This window comes from Camelus dromedarius, chromosome 11 (assembly GCF_036321535.1).
Source record: "Camelus dromedarius isolate mCamDro1 chromosome 11, mCamDro1.pat, whole genome shotgun sequence".
NCBI classification, from domain to species: Eukaryota; Metazoa; Chordata; class Mammalia; order Artiodactyla; family Camelidae; genus Camelus; species Camelus dromedarius.
Genome location: NC_087446.1, coordinates 59,135,021 through 59,154,728, shown reverse-complemented (window position 1 = coordinate 59,154,728; position 19,708 = coordinate 59,135,021). Strand labels below are relative to the sequence as shown.

Here is a 19,708-nt window from a genome sequence, read left to right as displayed (position 1 = left end):
CCTGGGGAACGCACTGGAGTGACAATGGGCCTTACACATTCAGGTTTTTGACAGACACAAGGGCCTCCATCTTCACAACTGCAGGACTCGGTATTCCTCCCACGTGCTTTTTGCCTCGCAAAGGATCCAAATGTGCTTTTAAACAAGGTAGGGTTTGGGGGCTTTTTTATGTTTGCCTGTTGCTTTATTGCAGTCAAGAAACAATACTTGGTGTTTTGGCAGGCGCTTTTCGCTCCCACGGGTGTTTCTTTTTGCTTTGGCTTTCTCCTGAAAGGTACCCTGCTATTTTGTACCTCCCTACCCTCAACGTTCTCCACCATGCTTGTCCTTTATTACGTGTTAATTTTTATTGTTTTGGCATCCAACACTCTCACTCGTTTCCTATCTTTCACACTCCAGTCATCTATTCCCATTTAAACACATTTTCTATTTCTGCCCATGGAGAAACGGCTGTATAATGAATGAGGAAGGAAAAGAGAATTTGAGATCCTAGAAGAGAGTCTCCCAAGCTATTTCTCGCCCCGGAACCCGGAGCTTCGGGAACCATGCCTTCTTGGGGGTATCGGGGCCACCAGAACCGGGTCAGCATCAAAGCGCCCAGGCGTCGGGAGAGCTGATTGGTTCCCCAATGAACCAATCAGAGAGCGAGGCTGTGCACTGGTAGGGGAGGGCTAGGATTACAGAGCGGATGGAGTTGAAGGAAAAGGGTCAGGTGTGCCAGGCACCAAGGTTTACCGTGCACTTCTGCACCCACAGGGTTATTATTAACCCCGCAACTCTGGTTTCCTAAATTCTACCTTTAGAGTTCCCAGTAACGCCGAATAGAAAAAGAAACATTATTTATCCTATCATTCATAAGATGGTCATTAGTAGTCAATGGAAGAGTAACCGTAGAGTTGGAGGGAGGCCATTAAAATCCTCCCTCTCTCCTTTCCCAGTTCCATTCCAGGTCCTCAACCTAACTCAATCGGTTCTTGAAATAGTAAAGCACTCCAACTCTCGCTTAATCACCAAAGCTGATTACCAAAACGCTATCATTAGACACCTGGAATAAGTTTCTCTCTCCCCAAGGACTGGGGGGAATAGTATTGGCATATACCAAAGGCGCAGGGTTTTACTACCTGCTAAAGGAGAAATGAACGAGCCCTTAGGCTTAAGTCAGAGAAACAGACCTCCTGAACTGTGCAACCACGCACGCGACCACGGCCACCTCCAGGGCTCGGACACCCACCCCCGACTCCCCGGGCGCAGCGACAGTTCCTCCAAGCTCTACCCAACAAACTTCACGCGGAGGCACAAAGATTTTGGGGGGATGGGCACACAGATATCAGATTTCCCTGCAGTGTTTCAAACTTCAGCAGAGGAGTTCCACGCACTTTCTTCCAAGTGTCACAACCCCCAGATTCACAGCCGCGTCTAGCCTTAGCTTTCCCACGGTCCAGCACTGCCACCCACCCATCTACCAACCAAACCCGGGCTGGAGATGCCGCGTCCTTGGGGTTGGGGGAAGGGGGTGTCGGAGAAGAGAGAAATGGCCAGTATAAGAAGTGCTCGCCGAGGCCTGGACGCCGGCAGCCAGCGGAGGGCCCTGGGGCCGAGGAACAGGGAGAGAGGAGGGATGGAACCGTGCGGGGAAGGGCTGCGAGAAGAGCAGGGGCGCCGCCGGTGTCGCTGCACTCACTCTGCGTAGCCAGTGGCCCAGGGCAGCCGCCGCGTCTCCTTGAGGATGAGGATGGGGCGGGCGATGTGGTCGGCGCTGCACTCCACCTCGTCCTGAGACAGCCCCAGGAACTCGGGTCGCCCGTAGGGAAAGCGGAGGGGCAGGTCCGAGCCTCCACAGCCACCGCCGCTGTGCTCGGAGCCTGAGCTGCCAGCCATGATGCCGCCCATGAAATTGGCCACGGCAGACTTCACTCGGGTGAGCATATTACTCCGGAGCCCGACAGCAGCGGTGCGACCAGGGGGCGGCGGCGGGGGCCCGGCGAGGCGCAGCGCGGGGCATGCAGGCTGCGGCGGGCGCCGGGCGCACGGGCAACCGGGCCGCTGGGCGCGCCGCGCGGTTCCCAGAGCCTAGTGCTGCAGGGGGCCGAGCCCCGGCCTCCCGCGCTCCGCGCCGCCGCCGCCGCCGCCGCCGCCTCCCCCCGCTACACTTCCGCAACCCAGCGGCATGGAGCGGGCCGGCCGCGCCGGTGGAGATGCTGCGCGCTCCGGGAGCGACTGGGCGGCCGCAGCGCCAGCAGGTCTCTTCCCCGCCCGCTGCGCTCGACTCCTGCGTGAGCGGAACTGAGCCCACCCGGCGAGCACGCGGAGCCGGCGCGGCTGCTGCCAGGGCTACCGCCGCCGTGGAGTCATGTGATAATCCGGCTGCAAGGGCTCCAGCGACTGCTGGGGCCGTAGCTCGGCCCCTCCCCTGCCGGCGGAGCGAGGCTCACAGCCGGACAGTGACCTCCTCGGTGAGGGGGAGCTAGGCCGGGTCGGTACCTGACGGAGGAGATGGGGGCGCTGTGAGCTGGTCGCGGTACAGGTGTTAGCGGCGGTCACGTGGAGCCGGGCCGCCGGGAAAAGCCAGTTGAGGGATCCGCTCGCGGAGGAATGCTGCCTACGCCTTCGGGAAAGGAAACTTCGAGAGCTGGAGGGGTAAGAGGAGACAGGTGGAAACCCTGTGGACGGCCTCAAGGCCTGCAGTGGAAGGAGAAACACCTGGTGTGAGAGACTAAGGAGCTTTAAAAAAAAAAAAAAAAACACCCACTTTGGTTGCACAAAAATCATTAAAAGTTTTCCCCTAGGTATGTCTAGAATTACTTTTCTTTTTCTTTTCAGTACTACCACACGCATTATTATCTGCGGAGCAAAACTTATTTCGAACCCCAGAATAAAAACTTAATCGCGAAGAAAACAAAAGAGCTCTAAGGAATTGAAAGTAAGCACTATTTCACCTAGTTAATTAACTGCTTGCTAGATTGATAACAAGCATTTTCCTCCAACATAGCAACAAAACCAAAGTATCTTTTCAAAGCTGAGGCTGTTTGCTGTTGATAACACTTAATACAGCCTTGTCTTAATTTGAAATATTGTTGTGAAATTACCTAAGGGCACTTTAAAACTAAAGGAATTTAAATAGAGCTAAGCAACTCAAATGCTAAAGTAAAAATGATATGTTTGGAACAGTAAAATTTTGTGGTAATCTTATATTAAAACAAAATGCGAAAAACCGATGAATGTGCTGCTTCAGAAGGTAACATTCGTTAATTACTGGCTTAAAAATTTTTGTTTGCAAGAGAGCTGTATCCTGCTCATGTTTACTTATTCTGTATCCTGTTCCTGTTTACCTACCATTTAATTTGCCAAGATTCTGTGTTACTTGTGGAGTTGTGCCCTGAATGGCTTACTTGGAATTCAGGAGGGAATACAGGCCCTCTGTCTCAGTGAGTGGGAGGCGGGGAGCAGCCCAGGTTTGATTCAAAGGTAATTCTTTGAAGAGGAGTTGGAATCCTCGCTTTTAGGGGAGGCCTAAATAAACTTCACTGATCGGTCTTATTCAGTATCTATAATGTATTTTAAGGCATTTTCCCCTTTGGCTTTTTCATGAATAGTTACTTTGATCTACTATACACCAAATAATTTTATATATACCCACACACACACGTAAACATACAGCATTGAATTTTTCAGTGAAATACCATTCCAGTCAATGAGTTCTTTTATTACTTTTCACAGAACAGTGATTCTCTAATTTAAAATTTCTTTAATTTTAAAATTGGGGGCAGGATTCTAAAAGATGTAAAATCTAAATAAGTCCGCCAAAAGTTTTCTCAACCTTTGTTAAATTATAAACTCCTTCTGAATGCAGAATATCAATGAGGTGGTTAAACAGCCAATCAACCACATGCTCTGGAATCCACTGAGTTTCATATAAACTTAGAATCCTCTTCTCAAGCTTTTGTTGTAGGACAGTTACCTTTTAGCAATAGCCTTTGGGGGGAGGGTGGGGGTGGTATAGCTCAAGTGAGAGCTTGCTTAGCATGCGTGAGGTCCTGGGTTCAATCCCCACTACCTCCTCCAAAAATAAATAAATAAGCCTAATTACTCCCCTTCCACACACAAAAAAGCAAAAACAAATTAAGGAGAAAAAATTTTAATGCGTTTTGAATACTTCAGTAACTAACTACTGAGATGAATTTACTAGGCTCTTCCCTTCATTTCACCTTATGGCAAAGCTTTAGTATTTACCAGAAAAAGGATTTATTTTTCAATTTAAAAGTAGTACTAGATCATGATCAATAAAGAAAGAAAATCCAATAGTACAGAACTGTAAATGGAAAAAGGAAAAGACTCCAAAACATTTCCCCAGAGAATCACTGCTGTTAATATTTTCTGTAGCCTCTCGAAATTTTTCTCAAATAGGACATTTAGCATAATTAAATTTGGTAATGTTAGCCATAGTTGTGAACCAGTGTTTTGTAAGAAGTTATTTTACAATTTCTCTGTAACCTAGTTATTATCCATCATGAGAAAATGCTGGCAGATCTTTCACTTTGCACAGCAAACTTTATTCTGCTAATGGCAGGCAAAACAGAAATTCCATGCTTGTTCTCCTTTGACTATGCCTATAGTTTGTGTTCACAGCTAACTAATGAATCAACTGCCTTGTCCTTATACCCACCTCTAAGGTCAGTGTCCCATCCTAGATTTTCCAGAGAAATATTTCCCATGTAATTTACTCCTCAATTATGTCATTCATGGAGATCAGTGCTTCAGGTTGGACGTAAATCCTTATTAAAATGGGTGTGGTCATTGCTTTTAGGAAAGCCCCTGAAAAAGTACCTTCCATACCTACTACAGATGCGAATTTGCCAGTACCTGTGCTCTCAGCTTTAGAATTAGTTATTTATTCCTTAAATTCAAATGATGTAGTAATCAAAAATTGAGAGACCCTCAACGTGTTTGTTACACCCTGTGTGTACACTCAGGTCATCAAAAGATACCCTTCATTTGTCTCTCTTGTGTTTTCTTTCCTCTGGAAAATGGACATTCATTTATAAGATAGAAACATAGACCTTATACTTAAATGTTCTGTGTATAAATATAATCTCACTTCTAGGCCTATAATACTATGGTTTTGACTATTCAATGACTCTGTGCCATCAGTAAGACTATTTTCAAAAGGGGAAAAAAAAAGTCTGGATAACTTCTTCAGTAAAAACATCAGGGAGCGCCCCCCCCCCACCAAATATTAATTAATTACAAAAGTAGAAGTAATACCTTGCAGTGGAACAACCTGGCAGTCACCAGCTAAAACAAGTGATCAAGGTTAACATCACCAGCAGTGATATATTAACATCCTGTACCTGCTGACATTATGCATTAAAAAGAACACATCCCAAATCCTTAACTTCAGTATAATCATGAGAAAACAGGAGTCAAACCCAAACCGAAGATATTCTACAAAATACCTGGCCAGGTATCTTCAAAGGTGTGAGGGTTCTGAAAGTCAAGGCAAGTCCAAAGAACTGTCAGATTGGGGATAAAAGGGGCACAACCTACTACAGTGCTGATCTCAGTTTTGATATCAGCATTAGGGGAAAACCGGGTGAAGGGTATACAGGAACAGAAATATTAAAAACGATCAAGGAGATTTGGGATTCAAGTAGAAAGCAAATGCTTACTTGGAAATCAGGCCAGGAGAAAGATGCATAACGCCCTTCTAGGACTCAGCCCTCTCACAGCTGTAGGGTCGTGCCTCCTAGTATCGTAACTAGCAGTTTATCTACGTTGTCCCATTAGACAGTGAAATCATATAGGACAAGAACATTCTTAATTATCTTTGTATTTCCAGCACCTAGCCTAGTGCTTAACAGGTAATAGGGCTCAGTTGGTAAATTAATTGGTTTTTTAATTGAAATACAGTAGTTACAATGTGTCAATTTCTGGTATAGAGCACAATGTCCCAGTCATGCATACACATAAATTAATTCTTTAAGAAAAATATTCCACTCAGAGAAGAGTGTAACTTGATTGAATGATCAAATTTGTTACTTTTATGCCCTCTGTTTTCTTAAAGATTTTTCCCTCATGTTATCCCTTAAGATTTGTCTTGTCTATAAGCAGACCTTCCTTAACCTGTGATATCTGATAAGTCAATTTCCAGATTGGTAATAATATGGATATCAAGGCATATGGGTCTCTGCTTCACACCAAACTGGTAATCTGGTGTATATCAACCAAGGTATGACATTAAAATAGTTAATATTAACTAGCTTTTGCTTCAGAAATAGTTTATATTCTGGTTTCATGTGTAGAAATATACTGGCTGAAAATCCCTGACTTACTGGGAGGGATTTGTTTTTTCATAGTAAACAAAACCATTTATTTGTAAATAACAATTTCCTTATGAACCAAGAGATTTATAACTAATTTTTGATGACAGTGTTACAGAGTCTCAACAGATTTTACATGTGTCAAGTATAGACATTCTCTCAGTTACAACCGTTTGATTTTGGAATCTCAGGTACATTCAAAGAATGGATTACACCTGACTTTTCCTGTTACTTTCCTACTGGCCACCATCTATAGACTATTCTGTCCCGTGCCCACATTGCCCTAGACTGAAACCACTGCTTTGTACCTGATGAGGGAATTGTATAAACCTGAATCCCTGGTCCCATAATACCTACTGTAGATTAGAGTCTGAAATGTGCTGATTATCAGAATATTTATAAAATGGGAGAAAAAATAAAGTATTCCAAACTCATAGGGTAGCTGTGAGGATAAGGGAGAAAATAGTTACAAATATGACATAAGTAATATTGACCCAGGGCTATCACCCTTCTCTACGTATATTTTTTCTCTTAGTTTTTAAAATGAACATTTTAAACCATTTCCTCTTTCTGATTTTTACTTACAACAATGAAAATAGAAACACCTGCTGCATAGGATTATTTTGATGATTAAATGGAATAACATGTAGATTCCTAGTATTCTTCCTGACATAGAGTGGATGGTTAATAAATGCATAATTAGTATTAACATCCTGATGGCACAGTGTGCCGTGAAGGGTGGAGAGTTTACATATGTTGTTTCCAATGCCGGTAACCAACACTTAAAAGTTAAACAGTATTTCTGATGCTTTTATTCAACAGTCCCCATTTATTCTTGAAGAAACTGAAGTTGAGGAGAGGAAATGACTTGCCCAAGACCACACAGCTAGTAATGAAACAGTACCCAGTCCCATTGTGTACTTTATTTCATATTCCATCAAGTAGAAAGTTTACATTACAACAGATTTTTTTCCTGCCTTCTCTAAGTGAAGACTTGGTATTTCAGTTATCTTGAGGATTTTTATAAATTTTCTATGGATTTGGAAATTTAAAAAATTTTTCCTAGCAACCTTATAACCTAGAAGGTTATAAGTACAATAATGTCATTTGGAAATTGTTCCAAATTCCAAACAAATTACTTTCCAGTGAGGTTTTTGGATAAAACTTGTTTCTAAATTGGGAGCTGCCTAGGTCATACTAAAGTTGTAGGAGAATTCTAAATTCTGTTATACTGAAAATATCTTTTTTAAAAATTATAGTATTACTGATCTATTTCCAAGCCTTACCACATAAACTTCTCTTTTAAAATGTGTTCTATCCTGCCACTCTCCTGCCATTTTAAAATTCCTGCTACCGGGATTATTTTGCCAAAGTTAGAGTGGTCTGAGTGAGGTAGCCAAAGGAGATTGTCTACTCAATGGGAAGGTCAGTTTTTGCTCAGAGAAGGGCATGTGGTTCACAGAACTTCAGAAATCAAGGAATAAAGACAGCTTCTTAACGAAGAGCTATGAACTCAAATTGCTTTTTACTCCCTCAAAGGATATCTTGCTCTATGCCAGTATATGTGACAGCTATCAAGAATGTCTTGAAACGCAAAATTAGTTGCTTTGTCCTTTTTGTCATCAAACTGCATTTTGAATCAAAGTAGAGAGACTTTTTCTGCTTGCCTGTAAATATTTTTATCAGCTTTCGAAAACCAAAACACAGAAGAATGTCATGGCAAATAATCTCATATTTCATTCAAAAGCAAGGCCACCCACCCCAGTTACCCTGATTATCCTTTCCTAATGAATACATCCTATGTTTACCAACTTTCTTCTTATGTCTACTTCAGTGAATTTTAAAAAATGAATTTATTGTCTCTATTGTCTTCTAATTGCTTTGGCTGTGGGAAATTGGCCTATTAGATTGCACTTCCTTGTTAGAAAATGAATTCACTGGCCCCATCCCATATCTATTGAATCGGAACCCCTGGGGGTGGTACCCAACAATCTAGTTTAACAAGCCTTCCAGGAGATAGATAGAAACCATTTGAGAAACACTGGTGTACGAGAAATGTGTGCTGTTTACTTAATGGATAGGCAGACATGGAGGTGACGGAATATATCAAATAAGAAAATAAGCAATGACTTTGATTCTAAACAGATACAGAACAAGAACAGCTGTGAATGAGACTCGCCGACTGGTTCTATTCAGATACATAAGAACTGTCCCTCTAGCTTGATTTCCACAGGCTTACTTTAGTGGAAAACCCCAGGTACATTTGCTGTGGGCAGATCTGTAAATTCTTCAGCATATGGGAAATTGTAGAGAAGGAAACAGGATTGGCCACTGCCTGCTAATCACCGCCCAGGCTGAATTACCCAAAAGGCCGTCCGTCTATGCACATGTTTCTATCAGGTGCCAAGCAGGGGCAGGAAAAACAGTAATCTATAAATATACTTACATATCAAGTACATTTATATAAATATAGATTTTTATGTAAATAAATATGTGTAATATATATTTTTTAAATCTTCATTTTTGGTGATGTCTTCTAAAAAGTACCAAAGTGGTCATTATTAGAAAAAGCAAAACATTTTTGGCCATCCTTATATTTGATGTATGGTTTTGTACTGTTTTCAGTTTGATTGCTGGGACTAGAGCACTAGATGTAATTTTTTGATGCCCAAGGCTTCATAGGGTTTTCCTGTGGCTCAGAATTCTCCACTTGCATGTCTCCCAGGTACCTCAAAATAAACATCACAAATAAAATTCATGCCCATGGCTCTGCTTCTCCTCCTCCTGAGACGATAGTCTCAGTGGATGACATCAGGACCCAGTCTAGAAACCTGGGAGGTAGCCTCTGTTTCTTCCCCTTTGTCACCTTCCCATATGGGTCTGAGCCAGTTTTGATTCTGCCTTCCAGATACCTCCCAAGTCTTTCTCCCCTTGACTGTCCCATAGCTACTAATTTTACTTAGATCTTCGTTACTCTATATTCAGACTTCTCAGCAGTTCCTTGCTGGTGCTCAGGTGGAGCCATCTTCCACACAACAGCTTTACTTCCTTCCATTTTAAACTCTTCACTTGGCCATTTGGTTAAAGACCTCACCATGAGCCTTCACGATCTGGCCCTGATTACCCTTCTGTCGCAGGTTAACCTTTCCTCCATCCCAGCAACTCTATGCTGCAGCCTTACTCGTTACTTGTCATTTCTAGGATGTGATGTCCTTGTCCCCCACCCTCTTGTCTGAACAGGCCATTTCGTTTTGCCTGAAACACTGCAAGCCCTTTCCCTGCCCCTACGCCCACACCCTGTGGCTAATTCCTAAATTTTTTTCTATCCCTCACATCCTTTCAGCAGTTAAGGGTTTCCTTCTCTATATTCCCAAAACACCTTTGCATAACTCTCGCAATAATTATAGCTCATCATATTGTGTCAAAATTATCTGATTCCTTCCATGTAAGATAATTGAAGAAGGGGGGCTGTTTCTTTTTTCGCTTTGAATCTACAGTATTTAACCATATATTCCATGTATTAAATACAGGTTTAATAAATGAGTAAAAGACTATGGCAAAGAGGGACTGGCAACAATAAATGTCTCACTTAAAGGCCAAATTAGAAGGTTTTATAGTACGTTCTAGAATAAAAGAAGATGGAGGTAAAAGGTTCATAAACCTAGGCCAGTATCTATAGGGTCCTAGTTTTGGTGTCCAGGAGTTACCAGGTTTGATATAAATGTCCTCAGTATGCAAATCAGGTGATTACAATATTTAATATTACAATATTAAAAAGCATTTTATTTAATATGTCTGGAAAACAAAACTGCATCCTAAATTTGAATATAAAGGTATTTTGAATGCCTCTATACTTAACCCCTTTGGCCTTTCTATTAAGTTATAAAAAATACGTGAGTGTAAAAGTTGATAAATAAAAATCTCAGTTAAAATAGATTTGGGAGCCTAGAAGGGGAAGCTGTCATAGTCTACGACAATGGCCAAGCCCAAGGGAAGGAGGACTTCCTCTGCTTGCCGGGCAAGAGCCCTGCTAATGAGACACTGTCACATCTCAGCCAGTGCAAAGCCGCTGTGTTTCAGAACTCTCGATTCCTCCAGGGGGCTCCTGTTTACTGTAGCCTTCCTAACTTCCATGCCCACTCTTGAAAAGAAGGGAGAGGGGTTGTTGACAACTTGCCATGGTTGCAGACTTGGAATTGCAATTCTTTGCTGATCTTGAATAAAACCTTTTCTTCCCTTTTCTTTTTTTCCTGGAGAAATAACTGGCAGCCTATTTATTTTAGGTCAACATGGGAGATGTCTGTTGTTACTGAACTTTCAATTTGAAATTCAGGATCAATTTTCATAAATCTTGTGATTTTTCATGAATACTATCCTTCTTCTGTCTGACAATAACTGTGTTATCCACCAATGTTTTCTTTCCTAGCACGTGCTTGGTTTTCATTGTTTTGCTATTGTTCCTGAAAGCAATAGAAAAATATTTCCAGAAACTACTGAAGTTTGTAAAACATGACAGTTAAAAATCAACTTAGTTTTTTTAAAAACTGACTTAAGTTCGCAAATGTAGTAGGATGACAAGTCTGAAGAAGCTTATTAGCAATTAGTGTTTGTATGTATCAAAGCACATACAATTCTGTGCTTTTTCAGCAGTGAGGCTCATCAATATTAGGTACTGGAACTTTGTAAAATAATTCAGAATTTTCTATCATTGAGATATTCTAGAATAACATACGTAAAATGCACACTGTAGGCATTTAATAAGTGGTAGCTATTGTTTTTACTAAAAGCTCCCTCTGTGAAATGGAGCTAGGAGCTTGTTTCTAGCCTCTAAACATACCAAGAACCACCCACCACCACCACATAACAGGTGGATAAGATTTAAATTGTAATTATGCAGTCAGAGATGGCTACTCATTCCTCATTATTTCGGCCAAAAAAAGACTTTACAATTAGATTTCCACAAAAATACGAAAATATCACTCATTTCTTTCCCATAAAGGAAAAGCTAGAGAACTTTTGTATCCTCTGCTGATCTTCTCGCTACCTTTCTTTCTCTCTCTCTCTCTCTTTTTCTTTCTTTTTTTTTTTTTTTTCATTCTGAGTACCTTCTGCATCATAGCAGGAGCTGGACATTCAAAATCTGAAAGTCAAAGTGTTCCTGTTACTATGTTCCAGTTCCACATTTCAATTCAGCAGCTTACATCACCTTTTCTGTCTCAACTACCCTGAGAAGCCTTTTAAATAAAGTGGTTAATTACCACCTTCTCTCTTCATCTCACTCCATGAAAGGTGTTTTCTGGAAAGGAACTTAGAGGCAAGGCAAGCGTTCATATCTGAGTTAAGTCTTCGAAGCGATGGGAGAAGTGGACCGCAGTTCCTTCCTGAGGCTTCAGTGTTACTTTGCTTGTTTTCTGGAAAGATTCTAATCCCCTAGCTGAACTAGATTCACAGAGAAGTATAGATGCATTCATTCCAAAAGCACGTGCAAGTAATCTGGGGCTGTGTGTAACTACAGATCTCTGATTTTTATCTCTTGATATATGTTATTGGGAATCAAAACATTCACTTTTAACCTTAAAAAATTTCTCTTTAGTGCAAGATTAGTATTTGGCAAAGTCACTCTTCCTCCTTATGCACGGTGGGGAAAGGACAAGGGAATTTTGAAAAAAAATTTTTTTTCCCAACATTTACTGATTTTTCAAATAAACAAGTACTGGGTTTTTAAAAGACTTTTTTATCTGTGATTTTAAGGAATTCTTTTGAAAAGTCTACATGTAGTGCTATGCCCATTGCTCCTCCTTTTACAAATTCTTTTAAATGTTTTAATTTATCAAGCCAGACTGGTTCTTTTCCCATGATTTTAGAGAAAAAGGGATGAGGTTCTGTTCTGCAAAAATTATGTCCTGAGCATCCTCTGTGTCAGGAAAGCTCACTGTTCTAACATTGGATTTCCCATTCCTCTCCTTCCTGGAGCTCTTTGTCCATTCCCTCCTGTCCTGTGGGACAGTGTTGGGTTTTTCCTTGCTTTCAGGGCTCTCTCTATTATTCCAATTGCTGTCCCACCACTTTCATGGTAGAAACATTTTCCCTTGAAAACACATATCTGCTTCTTTGTTTGTTTTAGCTTGGGGGTCTGTAAGAAAGTCTTCACTGCTTAGTCAGCTGTCCAGGTCCAGGTCTGGATTAAAGCAGGATGACAGACCATAATAGGCAGCAGCTAACTCTTTAAGGCCACGCTCAAAGAAAGAGCACGTACAACAACAGCCTGGCAAAAACTCTGCGTGGTCGGTCAGCTTTTCTACAGAAACAAAACAAAGGCGTTTCTGGCTCTGATATGCCATTTTGCTTGTTAGAAGGCAAAAAAAAAATTGCAATGTTCGACCAAAGGAGATAGTATCACGCTCTTAAATAACCACTGTGTTCCTTTGAATTGGCCACTGCAAACATTTGTCATGTCAGAGCACTCCTGAGAAGAATTACTGGTTTGTGTAGTCTATTGGTGACAAGGAACAAAACATAATTTTGAATTGTAGACCATTTGGCTGCCTTCAATTATAAAGAGCGAAGGCTACGGAATCCTGGGTTATTTTTTTAAAGTTTCCTGTCAGCAACTAGATTAAACTAAATATGCATCAATGTTTTGGTCCAGGAGACAGTTGTGCCTGTTTTTCTTTTGTTACTTGGAAAAATATGGAGCCTTAATGGAGGGTACAGTTGAAAACAGACAGGTCCTATCTTTGCCCCAGAGAATGCCAGAAACAAAAGTTGTGCAAGAAGCCAGGTTTACTTTCTACGCCTTCTCCCTAATTGTACCACATCTCTCCCCAGAGACCATTCTAAACACTGTGCTTGAAGATTAGCCTTTCCCAGGCTTTTGCCCTCTCGTGGTTCCCTATTATTCAAACTTTCGTCTCAAGTCTTTCTCCCTCTTTCCTGAAGCCCAGCCGTCTGAGTCCTGTGCCCTGCTGATGGATTGGGTCACCAACTCTCTGCTCTTCTAGTCGGGAAAGAAAGTCATGAGCCATCTTCTCAGGCCTGGAAATGTATATCCAGTATCTATTTGAACAATAATGTATGGTTGACTAACCGTATCTCACAGAGCGTGATTGAAATGCAGCCTTATTTCTGTCTCCCACAGTTCTTTAGAACTGATTAGGGAGAGAGGCGGGCTCATTTCCCCTGATCTTTATTAAGGAAAATTATTAAAAACTTGGAACTAAGGCAAGAGGCTGGCTAAATGTTCTTTCTGTACCATATTGGAGCATTGTCTCACAGGTCCACCCAGGGATTACTTAATTTTCTAGGGGAATATGCCATGGTTTGTTATTGTTAATGAGGGCCCACATTTTGTGAGGTTACATGTTAACTTTTAGATTTTTGCCCAATTGAGATGCAAATGATTTCTGATAGACAAAAATTACCCAAAGGTTACATATGGTTGTATTGCCCTGGAGGAGTTTAGCCATTTTAGTTTCTAATCTCTCAGTCTTCCAATATTCTATCCCTTATTCAATTCCCACAAATATTTAGTTTCTCAGATGCTCGTTGAACCAGCATTAATATCCCTCTGGCTCTCACCCATGAGTTAAATACATGTTGACGTGTTTATTCCATGGTTACAGAAGAGTCATGTTTTTATCTTTTGAAAATTAGACTTGCCCATCCTAAATGAAGTCTTAGGCAGGCATATCTTTTCTGTGGTCACTCAGAAAATAAAACTCCCGTGGTCACTTTTAGTAAAAACAGTTTCATCTCAGGAACTAGAATGTCCCATCTTGTTTAATTATCAAAACTCTGGACCCCTCTCCTCCAGCCCAGGCCTGCCTCGGGATGGAGGTCTGCAGTGGGTAAAGGGAGTGTGTTTCTCTGGCTCCATTGTTTTTCTACTCATCAGATGCATTGCAGTTTTGGGCCCCACCAGGGTCAAAGGTGAGTGGGGTATATGGAAAGAGATTAGGCAGTCCTCCAGGGCTTGCTTGGCTCAGTGGCTTCATACTTTGTACCCGAGGATAACAGTTCATGCTGAACACATCTCTGTGGAGTCCTCTCCAGCAGGACCCTTGAGCTGGGCAGAAGAGAATTTGCTGGATTCCTTCATCAGACCCTGGGCAACCAGGAGATCTGTAACCCAGCTGAACCCTATGGGGCTTCCTGGGAGAGACCCCTCCCCCATTCATATTCTCTGCTTTAACTCCTCTCTAAAAAACCTAGGTAACAGTATCTGATGCAGACTTCCTGAGTTGTTTTACAGATGAGACAACCCCCACCAAATGGAAGATGTTAATGTTAAGATGGCCATGAGCACAAAGTCCCCAAAGGAGCCTGAGGATTAATAAGGATCCTCCTGGAGCCTGGGGACTGACAGTGTTAACCCCGCTGATGCTGCCCTGTGCCCTCACCATCAACCAGTCAGAGAACTGTGCATGAGATGATCACATACCCTCAACCCCCATCTTCCTCACCTGGCCTTGAAAACTGCTTTGCTGAAACCCACTGGGGAGTCTGAGCGTTTTGAGCACTGGATGCCCCAGACTCCTTGCTTGGTGCCCTGCAATAAACACTGCACATGTTTTGCCTTCACCACAGCTTGGTGTCAGATTGGCTTTACTGCATACAGGTGGGTGGACCCAAGTTTAGTTTGGTAATAGATCCACCTCGGTTTCTTTCTAGAAAAGATCTCAGTCCACTCCAGATGGCTCTATTGGGCAAGACCATTGGTCCCTGAGAATGTGGGTACTCCTACAAGAGCAGTCCTCTCCTGCCTCCCTAAGTAGTTGGCATCTGCTCTCAGTGTTTAGATTTCCCAGGGGGGACCCAGGCCCCTGTCTGGAAGCACTTTAAGTTTCCTCACATGTGAACCAGGCACTACTACTCTGTGTCTCCAGATTTAGAGAACAGTTTTCTGAGTGGTTGTCTGTAAGCTTGTGGAAAGTTTACACCTCCATTCAAAGCGGAAGGGGAGGTCAAGGCTTCTGGCCTCTCCAGAGCAATCTCTTCACCAGTTCAATCCTGCCCACTCTCTAAGTTCTTTATATGTGTTCAATTGACTGAGGGGATCAAGGGCTGAGGAGTAATTTCTCAGATTTATTTCTTTTGTAAATCTGCACATGGCATGGGGAGGCGGGGTACCATCTCAGACTTTCTTTGTTGCTCTGATTATTGCCTCAGTCAGATGGAGTTAGAAAGAATCTCATTCTAATTTCCTGTTTCATTTACACTTACGTTTATTGAAAACAAGCAAACACAGGAGGGACGTCTCTCCCTGTCAGGGGGGTTATTGGGATTGGAACACACCAAACAAGCAGTTACCCACTCAGTCAAGGAATAAAGTTGGATTTGAAATAAAGGCAGATGCTTCATGAATATGGCTGTTTTTCAACAAAAGGCAAAAATTTTCCTTCACACACATATGATGAATATATGTGTACATTAAAAATCCACGTTAGTCATGGGCTTGGGGTGGTACCTGCAACTCTGCCTCCATCTCCTTAACTTTCCTTTGATTTTGTTGACTGATTGTGCTAAGTGCTGGGGTACACAGTGGTGAACTAAACAATCATGGCCCCAACTTTCTAGAAGCTCTAGGAGACCCTGAGTGTGTGTCAGATTTGGTCACATTCTCGTGTCCTCTTCCTCTTCACTCATCTTTCACTTAGAGAGTCCTCTTAAGGGACTAGAATGGGTTTTCACAAAGTTCTGACTTTTTTCCCCAACACACCCCTGCCTCTCGTCATGTTGTATTTTCTTTGGAACTATGACTCACATACTGGACTAACCCTAAAAATGATTATATTTTTATATTCCTTCCCATCCTTGGGATTATATTGGAAAAACATTCACTTTGGAATTAGACCTGGATTTGAAGACCAACTGTTTCATTCATTATTAGCTTTACGACTTGGGAAACTTAATCTCTCTGAAACTTGGTTTTTTTATCCACTTGTAGGATTAAACACTGTCCAGCTGAAGTTGTTTTATTAACTGAGGTAATGTCTTCAGAGTGCTGACATGAAATAAATGTTCCCGAAGTGAATCCCCCTAGGAGCTTCCTTTCTCTTCATCCTGTTTTGGGGGCTCCTCTCCCAGTTCGAGTGCAGGACTGAAGTTTCCAATTTTTTGGTTTTAAGAACATATGTTCTTAAAAGTAAAAGTCATTTCTTTGTATTTACCACTTAGAGTATGAGGTTATCCACTCTTGCTTTACACAGTAGGATAACAGCTATGCCTTTTAGTCACATTTTAAATAACTCCCTAAACAACTGCGCCACCTCACAGACACAGGCCAGACTACTGTGTTTTTTCTCATCCATTCTCCTACTGTACCTCTTCCCCTGATTATTTAGGATGCTTGTGAAGACCCACAGATCTTTAGAGATCATTAACTTGCTTCTTAGAATGGGGCAAATAATATACTTAGCTGTTAATCACAAAGTTAGTCCAGGATTTGCTCAACAAGCACTTCATGTGTGATCATTTATGACCAGTCAATCACTGACTAAGTGGTATTTCTGAAGGGGAGCTAGAAAGTGCTGTGAGAGTCATGGGGCATCGTTTTAATGACATGAAACTTGATTGCTTCAGTGCTTCCTAGTTTCAGCTCCCAATCACCATCAGACTCATGGATTGTTAAGTTTCACCAGAGCCCTAGATTAACATCAAATTGATCCAGTTTTTCCTCCTGTCAATCATTTCTTATTCTCCACCCAACTCACCAAGAGTCACTTAGCATTTCACGTGGGAAGAGCAGGATTCCTGTACTCACCACAGGACTGACAAGCGGTCAGTGCCCTTGGATACTACTCAGAACCACCAGTCGCTGCAACGATGATTGTAACTATTCTCACTCGCCCTTGGCAGAAACCAGATAGAAAGGCAAATGGACAGCTGTCAAAAGCATTAGAACCCATCAAGGGTCAACCTGATGTTTGATTTGTCTAACTGATTTTTTTAAAAAATCACTGAAACCTTTTTTTTTTTTTAAATGAATGTATAAGAATCATCTCAAATAAAGCCAATAAAAGATGTCTGGTTGAAGCAAGGTTGAGGGATCTAGCACTCTACTCACTCAGCCCCTCCTTATCTGAGTTATTTCTGAAGACTCCACATGCTGTGCTGGTCACATTCTGAATAACACTAACCCAGGTCAACCTCTTCATTTTGCAGAAGAGGGGACTGAGGCCCAGAGATACGAAAAAACTCTCTAGATCAAGTAGTGATTAGTGACAAATTTTATTCAAACTCAATTCAGGGTTTTGTGTGTGTGTGAGTGTGATTTATACCATTCTGCCACTTTGCATAATGGCTAAAGAGTGCGACTGGTCCAGGACTAGGGTGAGGCAAGTAAGGTGTCTAGGGTGTAAAATTTAAGGAAGCACTACCTTTTGGGTCTGGACAAGTGCTAACTTTGCACTTGCAGTGCCTTGAGAGGGAACGCTTCCTTAAATTTTGTGCCCTGGCTGTCTTGTTTGCCTTCCCAATCCCAATCCTGCCTCTGCACATTCCTTATGCCACATGAACCCTCTGCCTCTTGCTTCTTACCCTTTTCTCTTTGTCTTCCCCATTAGACTATGAATCTTGGAGATCAAAGACAGTGTCTTCACCCTTATGTTCCTGGGGTTTGATTTAGTACATGGCAATTAACGGGTACTCAATAGTGTCTATTGAATGGATAGGTGGGTCTAAATTCTTTTATGAAGGTTTTCTCTGCACCTCAAATCTACTCGGATTCCTACATCCTCTTAATTCATAACACATTATCTAAATAACTCAATTCACATTTAATCATGTATGCTGACATAACTTTTATGTTCATGGAACTCTTATGCAGTAATTTAATTTTCTAATACTCTGTCTCTATGCCCAATTAGTTAAGAGCAAAAACCAATGTGTATTCTTTGAATTCTCTGAGCAGCTAGCATAGGACTCTGCACGTTGGAGACATGCAGCAAGTGGTAATTTAATAAATTAATTAATGGTAATAAACAAGTGGCATTTTTTTTTTCAGTTGAAAACAGAGTTTATAAAATTTGGGAATGGTTTTTAGGTCCTAACTTGCCTGCTAATGTAGCTGAGTGACTGCATAAATCATTTCACCTCTTTGCCCTCAGTTCCTTTATATGTAAAATGAGGCAGTGACTGGAGTGATTCTGACGATAACTACAGCTCTACCATCCTGAGAGTCTATGAATTGTGAAATATATTTATACAGAATGTCATGCTGCTATGAATCCACTTGTCATTCTAGCAGGAATTGGCTAAATGTAGTTGATGGCCCAAGTTTAAGTGTTCAGAGAGTCCTGAAGTTATGACCAGATTGTGTGTCAAAAATTAATTTGTAACATACTAAGTGTTTCATGGTTGAACTAGTTTCTGTGGTCTAGCCCAAAATTAAACACCTTGTATATAGAACTAATAATATTCCAAGTATGTATATTCACATATAGTGTTATTTCTATGGGAAAGTGCATTCATAATTCTAACGAGGAGCTTCAAGAACCAAGCTCCCCAGATTACTGCATGGAAAAGAAGGAGAATAAGAGACTAAAAGGGGATACTATTTTCCTAAGACTTTGATCGCAATACCTGAAAAAAAATCAGACATTGTACCTTCAGATTTCTATCTTGATCCAGAAGGTCATTAACATATAATAAGGTCAAATTGAGTTTTTTATTTCAAGAAGGTGAAACAGGTCTTTTAAAATAGCTAATTATATGATTATTTTCTCATATAACTATTTTCAGTATTTACTTCTGTCAAACAAATACAAGGCAGAAAATGGCCTGTTAAAAATGCTTTAAAAAAATATAAGTAATCTTCCAAGAGACTCCTGGAAAGGATTTTACTCCTTCCTTCTTTGCCTTTCCCACAATATTTAAAAATTTTTTTCAATTATTCTTTTTTTTTGAGCCATTTTTTAATAATTGCACATTTTTATTATTTTTTTTTATTTTGGGGGGGAGATAATTAGGTTTTTATTTATTTATTTTTGATGGCGATACTGGGGATTGAACCCAGGATCTTGTGCATGCTAGACAGGCACTCTACTACTGAGCTATACCCTCCTCCCCCAATTTAATTCAAGTGGCATTATTAAAAAGCCATGGAAATCCTGTAGGTGACTGATGTCTGTATTTGGTGACTAAATTAATCATGTGATGAAACTTACTTTTTTAAGGAAATGTGTACTTCCATGAGGAATTATTTGGTGGCCCCATAAAGGCCCCATGTCATCCTGGAATTCATCTTTCAGAGTCATGGTCTAGGCAATTCAATTCATGACAAGGAACCAACCTCGAACGTATGTTGTCATTTCTCCCCTAACTCCCCTTTTATCTAGGTCCTCATTCACTTAGTGAATTATCGCTGGGTGTGGAGAAGAGTGCAAGGCTCC

At 41.4% G+C, this 19,708-nt stretch overlaps 2 protein-coding genes across 4 annotated transcripts in view; one reads left to right on the top strand and one right to left on the bottom strand.

Annotated features, from left to right (window-relative positions):
* PPM1H (protein phosphatase, Mg2+/Mn2+ dependent 1H) overlaps positions 1-2,000 on the bottom strand; it is a 227,627-nt gene extending 225,627 nt beyond the window's left edge. The window contains exon 1 of the mRNA XM_031462356.2: positions 1,682-2,000. Within this exon, the coding sequence (XP_031318216.2) occupies positions 1,682-1,926 (245 nt within the window). The 5' untranslated portion in view covers positions 1,927-2,000. The remainder of the gene's footprint in view (positions 1-1,681) is intronic.
* LOC105096750 (17-beta-hydroxysteroid dehydrogenase type 6) overlaps positions 1,788-19,708 on the top strand; it is a 147,237-nt gene continuing 129,316 nt past the window's right edge. Inside the window, exons 1-2 of one of the 3 annotated variants that reach the window (XM_064491140.1) lie at positions 1,788-1,918; positions 2,821-2,920. The gene's annotated coding sequence lies outside the window, so the exon portion shown is untranslated. Of the gene's footprint in view, positions 1,919-2,335; positions 2,638-2,820; positions 2,921-19,708 lie in introns of those variants that run through there. The other 2 variants (XM_031462358.2, XM_064491142.1) reach the window with 2 other exon arrangements.